This window comes from Macrotis lagotis, chromosome 1 (assembly GCF_037893015.1).
Source record: "Macrotis lagotis isolate mMagLag1 chromosome 1, bilby.v1.9.chrom.fasta, whole genome shotgun sequence".
Taxonomy (NCBI): Eukaryota; Metazoa; Chordata; class Mammalia; order Peramelemorphia; family Peramelidae; genus Macrotis; species Macrotis lagotis.
The window spans coordinates 437,561,677-437,576,061 of record NC_133658.1 but is presented as its reverse complement, the minus strand read 5'-3'; the positions used below and the strand labels follow the sequence as shown (position 1 = coordinate 437,576,061).

General features: G+C 33.9%; 1 protein-coding gene across 3 annotated transcripts in view; it reads right to left on the bottom strand.

The window, feature by feature from the left end:
* Positions 1-14,385, bottom strand: part of MEIKIN (meiotic kinetochore factor) — a 142,569-nt gene that overhangs the window by 7,880 nt on the left and 120,304 nt on the right. For all 3 annotated transcript variants that reach the window (XM_074231296.1, XM_074231310.1, XM_074231301.1), the window contains 2 exons: positions 12,126-12,184; positions 7,920-8,022 (listed from right to left, as the gene is read on the bottom strand). In XM_074231296.1, coding sequence (XP_074087397.1) covers positions 7,920-8,022; positions 12,126-12,184 — 162 coding nt within the window. The remainder of the gene's footprint in view (positions 1-7,919; positions 8,023-12,125; positions 12,185-14,385) is intronic.

Genomic DNA, 14,385 nt, shown 5'->3' with positions numbered 1-14,385 from the left:
TCTCTGAATCTTCTTGCTAAAAGTGTGAACATGAACATTTATGATTGAATATCTCTTATTAAATCTCTTTAGATATTACATTCATTGATAAAAATTATTTTTAAAACTTAGCCCTATAATATGTGGGAAAATGTAACCAAGATTTACGGGAGGAATGTTTTATAGTTACTATTTTTACCATATAATTTTAGGTAAATTCTTTTGCAAACAGCTAATTATGTCTATTTGTTGTTTATCAGTATCACATTAGTTGGAATGTATAAGGTTCAGTAGTAGGATTCACCCAAGGTAGCATCCACCTTCGGGAACTGAAACTATCAGAAACACTATAAGTTGAAGTACACTGGAGGGACTACTCATATAAATATATGCTAATCCCTCCCAAAACCCAATTTCTGACTTGATTGCTAAAATAAATTTCAGTGAGTGTTAGAATAGTCTTTTGGAAATATAACTATTGCTGTAACAAGAGGACAGTAGTATGGCACTGTGAAGGAAAAACAACAAAAAACTGAATTGAGATCAATTTGAATTCTAGTTCTGGCTTTACTACTATATTATCTATTTACATACTTTAGTCAAATTCCATCATTTCTCTAGGTCTCATTTTGTTAGCTTTTGAAGAAAGGAGTTGTATATCATCTCTAAGGTCATTTCTATTCCTTTAATTCTAGAATGCTGTCTTCCCTCTATGATTTCTACTTGCCTCTGCCAGGTGCTTATTACTTATGAGACCTTTAACAATTCACTTTATATCTTTCTTGGTCTCAGTTTTCTTATCTGTAAAATGAAGAACATAAATTCCATAAACTCTAAGGTCCTTTTTAGCTCTAAATATATCCTTCATATTTTTTAAGTTGTCCATGTTTCCCAGTTCTCCTTTTTTACCAACTGTTGGTAAAAGCAGGATACTGAATAATCACAGGAGTCTTAAAAGACCAAAAGTGAGCTTTACTTATCAGGCCATGCTACATTACTGCCAAATTTGTTAGGAACCTCAATTTCTAGGGCTAAAATTAGCCAGGCGGGATGCCTAGCCAGCATGTGGTTTTGCTATATTTAGCTGGGGGGAGGGGTGAGAAGAAGATTGGGGAGAGGAAAGCTAGGGAAGGGCAGAATATAGCATGCAGTTTAGGTACAAGTCTAGATTAAGCCTAGAAAAGTCATGGCTGTCTGATATTTCTAAATTACATATCTTTATTGTAAAAAAATTAAAATCATTTAGTCTTATTTTCAAAATTGCATGAATATCTAAAATTATTCATATAAGCTAATTTCAACTACATTTTTTATATTTTTGGTTCCCCCCCCAAATTTTGTGAATAATTTCAATTGTATAAAAGTAAAAGAGTTGACTTAGAGCAAATTAAAATAAGTTTTATGATTTTTCTTGATATTTTCTTATCTATATTTAATTTAGACTATATCAATTATTTTCAGGGAGATACTCTTCTAGCATTCATATTAAATGTGAGACAGAATAGTTTAATTAAAACAGTGTTTAATTTGACATTAACCAAGATCTGGGTGCAAATCTCTGAGTCTCTGAGCCTCAGTTTCCTTAGCTGTAGCAGCTGGAAAATTAAATCTGCACTTCACAGGGTCATTGTGTAGATCAGTTTAGGTAGTATATGTGAAGTGCTTCACAAGTCTTAAACTGCTATGCAAGTGTTTGTCATTATTATTAAAATAGCCAGTTAATTGGACTATGTCTAAATTTATTAATTACATGGCAATGGAGTAGTAGTAGTAGTAGTAGGAGGAGGAGGAGGAGGAGGAGGAGGAGGAGGAGGAGGAGGAGGAAAGCCCCCAGAATGTGTGATCTTAGAACCTAAAACTAGGGCTAGGCTCCTAAAATACATGCTTTGCTAATTGAGATGTAACATTACTGCACTAAATAGATCAGCTAACTGACTTTAACAAGAATGTATGGAGAAAAATAATGAAGCACAAGTAGAACATCCATCAGCAAAAAATAAAAATAGGTACTCTGTCTTTCCTTGATTTAAAAAAGCCATGCAAAATTTAAATTTTGAAAATGAAATAAGAAAAATACCTATTTGAGGCATCTCACATTTTCCTGAACATTACAATTTCTCTGGCTGAGAAAGTTAAATGCTAACTATAATTACTAATATTCACTTTAAATTTTTGGTTAAGAACTATTTCCATTGACAAAGAATCAAGCTCATTTTCAAAAACATTCTAAAAATGAACACTAAGTAGAGTTGTGCCATCCAGTGGTATGTAAAGATGATGCAGTGAAAATGTCCAAATACTGATGTGATCAGAAATTCATAATTAAGCTTTAAGAATTTATGTACCATTCATTCAAAAATTCACCATATATTTCAGATGGTCAGGGACAGAATGGGTCCATGCAATTCTCAGAAAACGATCACAATAACCTCTCCTGGCTCTGCTTCTCCCTCTTCTAATTAAGGCATAATGCCTCAGCTGCCCTCTTACCCCGGAAACTCCAAGAAAGCATGGGGCTTTCTTACCTTGACACATCCTTCTATCCCTATAAGCCCTCTTCTTTCATTGGTGAGTTCTTCCTAGAACTTCCATTTAGAGAAAAGGCCCAGGCTAGTCATCTTTTATTCTTCTCCAGGTTCTGCTTCTTTTCTGACTTTGCCACTATCTGTCACACAATTCTCCACACCTCCCCTGATACCTTTCCTCTGCTTCTCAGCTCCCTTATATGTGTTATCTTTCCTCATTTGAATGAAGCACAATGCCTGGAACAGACAAAGTTCTTAATAAAACATTTACTGTTATTAGAGTAAAATAAAATAGCTTATTATAAACCTATTACTAACATCATCTTAAAGTTTCTACTTGGTATGGTTAAGCAAATACTAGAGACTTTGGGATTTCATGAGATCTATTATTGAAAGACTAGGAGCCCTTGTTGTCAACTTACTCTTGTTTTTCCTCACTGTAGATGCAGATCAACCTCAGAACTTCCTAAAAGACTAATATGGAAGCATCAGGAAGTCATCATCCAACTTGGATTTTTAAAGAGACAAGTATTGACGAAGGAAATAAGAGCACATAATGTGTGAAGAATTAAAAAAGGTCTTGTAAGAATAGGGTTAAAGTTCAAAATGAACTAAGGCATATAAAGAAAACATAAAAGGATTTTAAATTTTACTGGTGTAAAAGGGAATATGGGGAAAGTAGGGATAAAATGCCGCATTGATATGGATATGATGTGGACACTCAATGGGCAATAAAGGCAGATTTGCTGATCATTTGTCCTATTTCTAATTTCTCTGCAAAGGAGAATAACCATTGTTCTAAACAAGACAGCACAAAAATAGCTAATGAGGTAAAGACAAAAAAAAGGGATAAAGAGAGCTTAGTTCTCTTAATAAATTCAAAGTCAGCAGTCAAACTATATTCCAGGAAAAAACTAGCATATTTGATAACTGAGTGGTTATTATTGATATCTGAAATATTGTGGAGGATTGAAGATGTAGTATAGAACCTGAAAGGATGTAAATATCCATTTTTCAGAAGAGAAGAGAATGGAGCCTGAAAACAATAGATGATTGTTGGCAACATTCTAAAAGATATCATTAAAAGGATGGCTAGAGAAAAGGAAGCCGTGATTATAGAAACAGAAATATTTTAGAACCATGGTTTTATCAAATATAGATCATGCAAAACCAAAGTTATTTCCTTTTTAGTAACAGTTTTACAAGAGAAATAAAGTAGACAGTACTAAATTTTATCAAAACATTTGGATAAAGACTCCTATGAAATAAAATGGGAGAAAAAGACAGAGAAACGGTAATTACAGGGAAGAAAAAGAAGGAGAAATTTAAGCTAGATATTAGAATAATTACAGAAGTTTGGAAGAGATTTACCGGGAAGACTCAAAAAATAGTCCTAAATGATTGGATAGCAACTTGGAAGTATATAGTGAAAGGGATTTCTCTTTGATCCTGTGCTACTTAATATTTTTATTTTAGAGGCAAGTCTATTTATTATATAAAATATTGAAAAAGATAAACAATTCTCTAAAAGGAAAATAATTCCACTAATGAATCCTAGGAGTTACTGTATTTAGATATAATACCAACAGCTAGTGATCTAACATTACAGCTAACATTTATATTGTACTTTAAGGTTTGTGAAACTACTTATATATATAACCTAACTTGATCTATAACCAATCTTGTGAGATAGGTACTGCAGATTTAATTATCCCTATTCTATGATTGAGGAAACTAAAGGTTATAAAGGCAAAAAATGGTCATGTTTAACACCTAATCTCTTACATCTGATCCCCTCTTTCTACTTGCAAAGTTATCTCCTTAGATTAGGCCCTCATCATCTCTGACTTGGACTTTAGACTCCATTCCAATCTATCTTCCACAAAGCTGAAAACATCATTTTCCCTAAGTATAGATCTACCCTCATCACTCTAGTGATCACAATTCATTAAACTTCAATAGCTTCTTTTGTCTCTTGATAAAATATAAATTTGGCTTCCAATATAGTTTTCCATCTTCATTCTACATTACGCACCTTCTCAAATTATAGAATCTAGTCAGACTGACCTTCTTGATGTTTGTCTTACATGACACTCTTGTCTTCTATCTTAGAGCTGTACCCCATGTCAAGAAAACATTTAATCCTCACTTCCATACTAAAAGAAATCCTTGCTTCCGTTTTTTTTTTTTTTTTTTTGCAAAGCAATGGGGTTTAAGTGACTTGCCCAGGGTCACACAGCTAGGTAATTATTAAGTGTCTGAGGCTGGATTTGAACTCAGGTCCTCCTTACTCCAAGGCCAGTGCTCTGTTTACTGTGCCACCTAGCTGCCCTTGCTTCTTTTAAGAAGCAGATCAAGTATATGTTGCCTTTCTTTCTGCACCCAAATTTAAAGATTAATAACTCATATTTAGCCTATCTTGTATTTATTTTTGTTTTTTATCTTTTTTTAAGCATTTGTGCCATATATTCTCATATTATACTTAAATTGAAACACACACACACACACACACACACACACATATATTCTTGAATTCAGGTCTGGCACTCTATTTACTGAATCACCCTAGCTGTCCCATAAAACTCACCCATAAAATAGATGACAATATCAAAATGGATTAGAAACCAGAATCCAACAACATATAGCTTACAAGAGACATACTTGAAACAGAAAGATACAAGGAGTTAAATAAAGGGCAGAGGTAGCAATTAAAAGAAAAAAGCAAAATAGACAAATAAAAGAATTAGAGAAAATACATTTTGCTAAAAGTCACCATAGTTAATTTATAAATATCAATACTTAACATATATCCACCAAATGGCATAGTATCCATATACCTGTAGGAAAAGTAAGTGGATTGTAGGAGAAAATAGAGAGTAAAAGTATTAGTAAAATTATGTCAGTGGAGGACCTCGATTTTCCCTTCTTGAAATTAGACAAATCTAGCCATAAAATAAGTAAGAAAGAAGTTAAGGAGTTGAACATAATTTTGGAAAGGTAAGATAACTGACTTCTGGAGAAAACCGAATAGATATAGAAAGCAGTATATCTTTTTTCCTGGCTATGCATGGTATCTTCACAGAAACTGTGTGTTACAGCAATATTACAAACAAATACAAAAAAAGCAGCAACATTAAATATATCCCTTTTAGACTATAATACAATAAAAATTATACTCAATAAAGACCTTTGAAGTAATATGCTATTAATTAGTGGAAACTAAATAAGCCAACCCAAAGGATGGATGGGTTAAAGAAAGATTCATAGAAACAATAAGTCAAAGAACAAATCATAGAAACAGTCAATAATAAAGGATTTGAATAACCAAATCTCAGAAAAAGAAACTGAAAAAGCTATAAACAGTCTCCCAAAGAAGCTTTAGGATTAGCAAAGAATTGGAAACTAAGTGGGTGTCCATTAACTATGAAATGCTTATACAAATTATGGCACTTGAATGTTATGGAATATAAGGTTTGTATGAACTAATGCATTAAAAAATCAAGCAGAATATGAGCTATTTGTATTATAAAAACACTACAAACAACTTTGAAAGTCTCAAGAATTCTAAACATAACAGTGACCAACCATAATTCCAATGAACTTATGATGAAACATGCTACCCATCTCCTGACAGAGGTGATGAATTTAGCATACTGTTGAGGAATATTTTTTCACAGTAACCAATAGGGGGATTTGTTTTGCTTAATTTTGTGTATGTTTGCTATGGGGATTTTCTTTTGCTTTTTTGCCAATTCTAAGAGGAAGTACAAAAATAGAAAACAGATTTTTATTAACTTAAAAAATAAAAACACAAAAAAGATCTGATCATATTTTTCCACTGCCTGCAATCCTTCAATAGATCCCTATTGCCCACTGAATATTTCTAAACTTCTTAACTATTCCATTTCCATTTTCAGACATATTTCAGTAAACGTTTGAAAAACAAAGCAATACATAGGTTATAACAATGATAAAGACCTAAGTAAGTTGTAATTTATTATTAATGCATGGAGATTTTTAGAGAAGACATTAAAAATTAAAATGGTAGTAACTCAAGTAGTTTTTTTGGTTGTTCAATAATAAAATATCATTAGTATATTTAAACTAATTTTTGAAATATATACTGAGAAAATATAAAAATAAATACAATTAATTACAATTATCTTTTATTTGGCTCCACACTTAATACAATTATGCAGTGATCATTTTTATAATTAAAGCAAATTGTTTAGCCATTTCAGGCATTTCTGGCTGACCCTTCATGATCCCATTTAGCGTTTTCTTAGCAAATATCCAGCTCATTTCAAAGATGAGGAAACTCAAACAAGTGACCACAGTCACCAAACTAGTAAGTGTCTGAAGCTGGATTTGAGTTTAGGAAGTTAAGTCTACCTGATTTCAGGCCTGTCATTCTATCCACTCTGCCAACTAGTTTTAAAATTAATGTATTCACTTAATTGTCACACCTTATTCCTCAAAGCACTAACTATATTTGACAGAAATGTCTTCATTATAAAGTTTATTCAATCATCAGTGTATATCATCTGAAAATACTTTCCTTAATTAGAAATTTGACAGAACAGGTTCATTGCAAGGATCCCATTCTCCAAAACTTTTCAAAATCAATGCCTTAAAACATGCAATAAAAGCTTCTTGAATCAGATGATGAACAGCTAGTTACTGCTTAGATATTTCTGTCTGAGTTAAATCAAAGGATAAGTAATGATTTTCATATGGAATAATAATGCCTGTGAGTGTATATATCATAATCTTTCTAGCTAAACTCACCAATTCTGGCTAAAAGGTCTCTTCCTAGAGAAACTATTAGACTGACATCCATCTCAGTAGTAACAAACACTCTAGTGGCTTTCACTATGGCATTGCTCAAGTGATGGTGACAATAACAATACATTTCAGTGAAGATGGTCTACTCACTAACACCTGTGCACACCTTTTGTTCTGCCTTCTCTGTGTCTTTACATTTCTTATGCCTGGAGCATCATTGCTTTCATCCTCAAATGTTAAAAGCAAACCCACATTTCAAAAGCTAGATCAAAGGTCACCTCCTCCAAATTGCAACTGGAGCCTTCCTACACACACATTCCCTGTCTTTCCATCAGAAATTATTTTCCCTCTTTGGCCCTTGCATGAATAATTATTTCATTTATACATTAATATAGGCTATTTTGTATAGAGTTATTTGTATAGATGGGTGACATATCTATTAGATAATAAGGGTTAAAATCTTGTCTTCATTATTATGTATCTCCCCAAGCACTTAGCAGAGTGTTGTGCACACATATATATGATGAAAGTAATTATGTCCAATCAGGCAAACAAAATTTGATTCATCTTTGTTAAACATGAAAAACAATATACTATTTTAAAAAGGGTATTTTGTCTTTGTTCTATTACCTTTAGATACTTTTGGGGGAGGGCAACATGGCTTGTTCATACATTTAATTTTTGGTGATTCTTTAACAATACAGCATATTTCAGATGTAATGCATGGAGGAGCCTGAAAAAGAAAAAAAAACATACATCATGATTTATCTGAGATGTTTTATTTCTTTAGGTTGCTTAAGTTCTACTACAAAATAAATAATCTTCCCAAGTCATTGTTTGATATGAATAAACTAGAAACATAATAAATTGTATGGTTTATTGTGGTTATGATATAAATTCTACTCAGAATCAAATCCTGGAGACCTTTGATCATTCTCTATCCAGATAAACAGGTAACTCCATATCTGGAAAAGAATAATCCTCGAATGTTAAATCACATGCTTCACAGAATTTCTATACCTAGAATGGATAACTTTTCATTACCAGGGGGTCAAGTTTCTGAACTTTTGTCTCCTGTTAAGCATTTGTATATCAGGGATGAGAATAATGTGAGAATAGGGTGGGAATGATCCTAAAGAACAACTGACATGTGGTCTGGCTGAAATTATCATAAAAGGAATGGAAACTCTCTTTAAAGAAGTATGGAGTCTAAATTCTAAAGCACTAAGATGGAATATAAATATGGTGGGTGTCAAAAAGGGAGGGAGTGAAGTATGTTAGTCAAAACTAACAGAATAAAGATGTTGACTGCCATTAAGGATTTGAAATGTGCAAAAGATTAGATGAGATAGTCCTAAGGACAAGAAGCATCCATTTTACAATTCTGCCTAGGTCCATGACCATATAAGCCACAAGTTCAAAAAAGTAATCATTACCAAAGTTTGTTTAAATTTTATTATGTGTTTGTGAGCCAATGAAAACCAGTTTAACTGATATGGCCTCAATATGACTATATGACTCTCCTTTAGCTTCTAGATTAACCACACAGAATTAAATTCCCTTCAACTCTTATCCTCATTCCTCACTAATTAGGTAATTTAGAAATATTCTTACTTCACTATACTGCTATCTTCATCTTTGCCTAAAACTTTATTTAAGTTTGAATTCTGAAGGCTGGAAGAATTGATTCTGTGGCATTGTTGTATGGTAGTGGTGTATGTACAGAATGCTCTCCCCTAGCTAAGGACTATAGGCAATGGAGGCTGCATATTATGCTACCCATAGGCATCTATTTTGCTCCCCTTTGGAACAACAATAAAGTTTTGTTTACTGCTACCCCTGTTTGGTCTAACTACTCTTAATCCCAACTCTCACACACTGTATAGTGTTGCAGTAATCTCCAAAAGACACTGGCAGGCCCCTTCTCTTATTGATGAGTTGTTCACTAACTTTCCATTTTGGAGAGTGCTCTTAATCCAGCCATCCATCAGTCTCTGAACCAAACCTCCATGACTCAGCTGCCTGACTCCTTTCCTGCAGTCCTCCCTCCAGTTTGAAAAAAAAACTCCAGACCAGTCAGCCATCACTCTCTGGACTTGGTCATTTTGTCTGATTTGTCTCCTGGCTCTCCTCCTGCAGGTCCCATCTCCTATAAGGGAGTCCTTTCTGAAAACTCCATTTTGGGGAAGGACTCCACATGGGTCATTTCTGATTCTCCAGATATAGTCTCCTTACCTTTGTCTAAAGTACCTGCTTTTGCTCTCATTTCTATCTGACCTTTATGTGTTATCTTCACACACACTAGAATGTTAGCTCCTTAAGGGCAGGGATTGTCTTTTTGTTTGTATTTCCATCCCCAATGCTTAACATGGTGTTTGGAACTTGGTAGAAACTTCAATAAATGTTTAATGACTGTAGACTTAGGCCCCCTGGTGGTCTGTGCCCTGACCTCAAGTAGTATGTGATGAACCAATTGGAGAGGGAGTGGAAGATGATTGGTGGCATCCCATATTCCCTAAAATGGGCAGTAATGTAGTATATTTCTAACAACTACATCTTTTCTTATCTTCTATCCCCTCTTCATTCTAACCTCTCCCTTCACTGTGTAAGTTCCCAACTTTTCTCAGTCAAGTCTCCACCACTCAAGATGGTTCTAACCTAATAGTCATCTAGTTACTCATAGCTGCAGCCACCAGAGGAAAATTCCTCCCTCCCTCCATTTCGTAGAAGGGGAGCTCTGTGCTCTGAGGCAGTGACAAGTGAGAGAGCTGTCCCCTAGCTCTCTCTTTGTTTTTGGTAAGACAAATGAGTCTCACAAGGTTGATGGAGAGGTATGATGAGTATCTCAGATCTCATTAAATTAACTTTATCCATGAACTCACCCTTTCCCCAAATTTTCCTATTTTTTTGGTATTTCAATCCTTCTAGCCATATAGGTTCATGAATTTGGCATATCTCCTCACTCTCAGTCTCTCTACAAATCCATTCAGTTGTGAGACCTTAGTCCCCATCCATCTCTACAACATCTCTCATACATACTCCCTCCTTTCTCTTCACAGCCACCAGCTTAGTTCAGGTCTTATTTTGTCTTCACTAGACTATTGCAATAGCTTTTATTGTTCTTTCTGGCTCAGCTCTTTCCCAGCTCCAATGCATTCTTCATACAGTTGCAAGAATTATTTTTAAAAGTCAGGTTTGACCATGTCACTCTCCTAATCATTGGTTTCTTACAGACTCTTAAGATTAAATATTATTTCATCTTCATCTAATCCTTTTTTAATTTTAATCTTTGTATATGTTTTATAATGTATATAATTATAATTTATAAACAAGTAAATATACACATATTTGGGATGTTGGCTAAAATTATTTTTAACCGATTAGAGCCCAAACTGTCTTCAACAATGAAAATGAGATTTTTCTTTTAGGTTTTTGCAAGGCAAATGGGGTTAAGGGGCTTGCCCAAGGCCACACAGGTAATTATTAAGTGTCTGAGACCAGATTTGAACCCAGGTACTCCTGACTCCATGGCTGGTGCTTTATCTACTACGCCACCTAGCCGCCCCAATTTCATTTTTGAAAAATAAAATTCTAGGGTTATTTTATAATTACTTTTTCTTTCCCTGAATTTCTCTTATCTCCTGAAGTAAAATAATAGTAACAGAAGGAAAGGGACTCCAGGGTAAGAGTCAGGCTGAATTCTAACTCCAGCCTGACTCCAGGGTAAGAGTCAGCCTGAATTCTAACTCCAGCTCTCCCTCTAACTTGTTTTATGATTTTCATCATTCCTTTTCTCTCTCTCTCTGGGCCTTGGTTTTCAAATATGTAAAATAAGGGACTAAAGCTCGAATATATGCCACTCAAGAATTCAATACTTGCAGCACATATGAACTAATAGTCAAATCTCAGAGAGTGCCATCAAGAAACATTGTGAAAGTGTGGATGTCCTCTATGAGAGAAAAAAAGGTTACTCAGCACCAAACAACTCTAGTTTACCCTAATAATCTACCATATTTCTCTTCTTTATAAGTTTTCAATTTAAGTGAATTCAATATAGAAAATCTTTATAACGTTCCTATTATGGTTTAGATGATATGGATTCAAAGGCAAAAAACAAAAGTCCCTACTCTCAAGGAATTTACATTTTAGTAAACTCTTATCTCCCTAATTCTGAAGATCACTTGGCAGGAGAAGATACCAGACTGAGGTCCTTTTTCAGCTAAACTGCCCAGTATTCCAACATTACTACAGAGTGCAATGGTTAAAATTGTTTCCATATAGTTACATAAACTTTACATGTTATTCATAAAATAATTTTGAAAAAGAAATTAATTATTCTTTGAATGTTTGATAGAATTTACTTGTAAATTCTTTGATTCTAGGTTTTTTTACTTTAGAAATTCATTTATAGTTTGTTCAATTACTTTTCTTGATATTGAGTATTAGTTCTCTATAATTTTTTCTGTTTATCTGGACATTTTATTTTTCTGAAATATTAATTATATTTAAATTGAAGTTGTATTGATATATTGTGTAAAAGAAATATGAATTTCCTTTATTTTTCTTTTATTTGTTTTGAAATATCTTTATTTAATTTTTTGATTTTATTAATTAATTAATTAGGAATTCTGAATTAAATCAGCTAGTGGTTATCTATTTTGTTTTCCTTCCAAACAAGTTTATAGTTTATTTATTAATTCGATGGTTATTTTTAATATTTCAAATTTTGCAAGTCTTCAAATCACCTCCATAGTACCCCTACTTCCAGTGACTCCCACTTTGTTCCAGTGTCAAAAGAAAAGTCTCCTTTCACCTTGGCAGTGACAATTCCATTACCTCCTCTTCCCAATGGTTGCTTGTCTCCTTAGTTTTTAATTTCTCCAATTGCTTCTTGTCTATGGGAAAGACAAGAGAACAGAAAATTATTACAGAATAGTTCTCAGAAATTCCAGCTTAAAAGTGAGTATACAAACCATTATTTTGTTATAAAAAAATAAGTGATTATCAAACTTGCCTCACACAGAACAATATGATTACATTTTACTAAGTGGTACAAAACAACTCATTGCTTTTAAAAAAGCCCCAAACTTATTAACCTAGATTTACTGTTTTGTTCACAGGGTTAAGCAAAATTCTTATACACTAAATCTATAAAATCCCCTAATTTACACTGGACCACAATTTTTCTTTTTTGAAGAAATACATAGCATTTAGTAAGTGTTTAATTTTGTCAAGCATTGTACAAAGTGCTGGGGATACAAATATAAGTAATCAAGAAAACATCTACTTTCAAGGACCTTACATTCTAATGGGGAAAATAACATAAAGAGAAACTGGAAAAAATGGGAGAGGAGGAGGCAGAATGCCATGTATATGGTTCAGAAGTCTGGTCCTGGGAGAACAAGTTCATCTATCATAAACTGGAATCCTAGGGTTGGAATCCAAGGATTTGAAATTTATTATTTTTTATTTTTATTAGGAGGAGAGTGAGCATTGAGGTTGATGGTAGTAGAGGTGTCATCAAGGGACAGAGATACTGAAGAAGCAACAAAGATAGGGAAAGAGGACAGTAGGAGAAGAGATAAGAAATTAAAAGGAAAAAGGGGGGGTTAAAAAATCTAGATATATAAAGATAAAAAGTGACAGAGTACCAGAAAGAGTCAGTGAGACAGAAACAGGTAGAAAAAGCATGAAAATAATCATAACTGGGTCAGAGCATTGAACATATACACTAACATGAAAGAGGGAAGAAAACTGTATTCAAAAACCAGAGAGAGAAAGAGTCAAAGCCAGAAATGAAACAGCAATCAGCTAGTGGCAAAACAGCAAGAATATTATTCTATGTAATAATACATTTAAAATATTCAATTACTTTTAGACTCATGTCTATAGGACAGATTTATAAAACTAGACAAAATTTGTAGTGATTTTGCACTTGGTAGTGTAGTTTGAATGTCTCATGCTTCTAGTCTCAGTAAGAGAGCACAAATGGATTTGTGATTGAGATCTCAGCCCTATGCAAGGAGAGATGACTGAGTATGCAACTGTGTTCTCATACTACAAATAGGGGGAAAGGAGGCAAAATAAGGATAAAATTGACCTCAGATATTAATGAGAAATTGTATTAAGTTCAGCAAATGTATATAAAGAGGTCCCACACAAGGCCCTAGCCTATAGCATAGAGTTGTAGGTATGTTTTGAAGAAAAGAAGAAAAGCAGTGTGCCCAAGGTCACACACTAGGTAATTATTAAGTGTCTGAGACCAGATTTGAACCCAGGTACTCCTGACTCCAGGGCCAGTGCTTTATCCACCTAGCTGCCCCTCCCCCATCCTTCTTTAACAAAGACTTTCATTCTTGCCAGGAGGTCAAATAAGAGTTTAAAGTCAGAAATCACTCTGCTCTCCTCTGAGAGAGGTGGTACTGGGCTAGAATGATACCTATCTGGTCCCTTAAAAATTGTTAGTATTGGGGCTATGATTAGGTTCGATCTGTTTCTCATTACTGGGGATAGGAAACCCCAAACACACACATACTCACTCTCTCTCTCTCTCTCTCTCTCTCTCTCTCTCTCCATATATATATATGTATATATATATACATATATATATATATATATATATATGTATATGTACAAGATTTGACCCCTTCCCCACCAAATACTAGTTCTACAGTGAACTATTGAATGAACTAGTGAATAGCAAAGAAACTCATTGATCCAATTCACAGCAAAACAGAACTCGGAGAAAGTACGCATAGGAGTATACCAGACAGTAAGAGAAATACTGGAAAGAAGCTGACATATAGAGAAGCCAAGACTTGGCTCCCATTGGCTTCTTCCTGGAATTCTTCTCTCCCCCCACTGCCCACATTCTATTAGTCTTGACACTGTTTCCATGGTATACATTGATCTCAGTTGAATGTGACAAAGAAATCATGAGCTTAAGGAAGAAAAAGAAAGTATGAGATAGTATAATTACATAATAAGATAAATGGGTTTTTTCCCCTTAACTTGAAGGTCTCTGGTCTTTGTTCAAAGTCCATAATTCTTTCTCTGGATACAAATGGTATTCTCCATTGCAGATAGCCCAAAATTG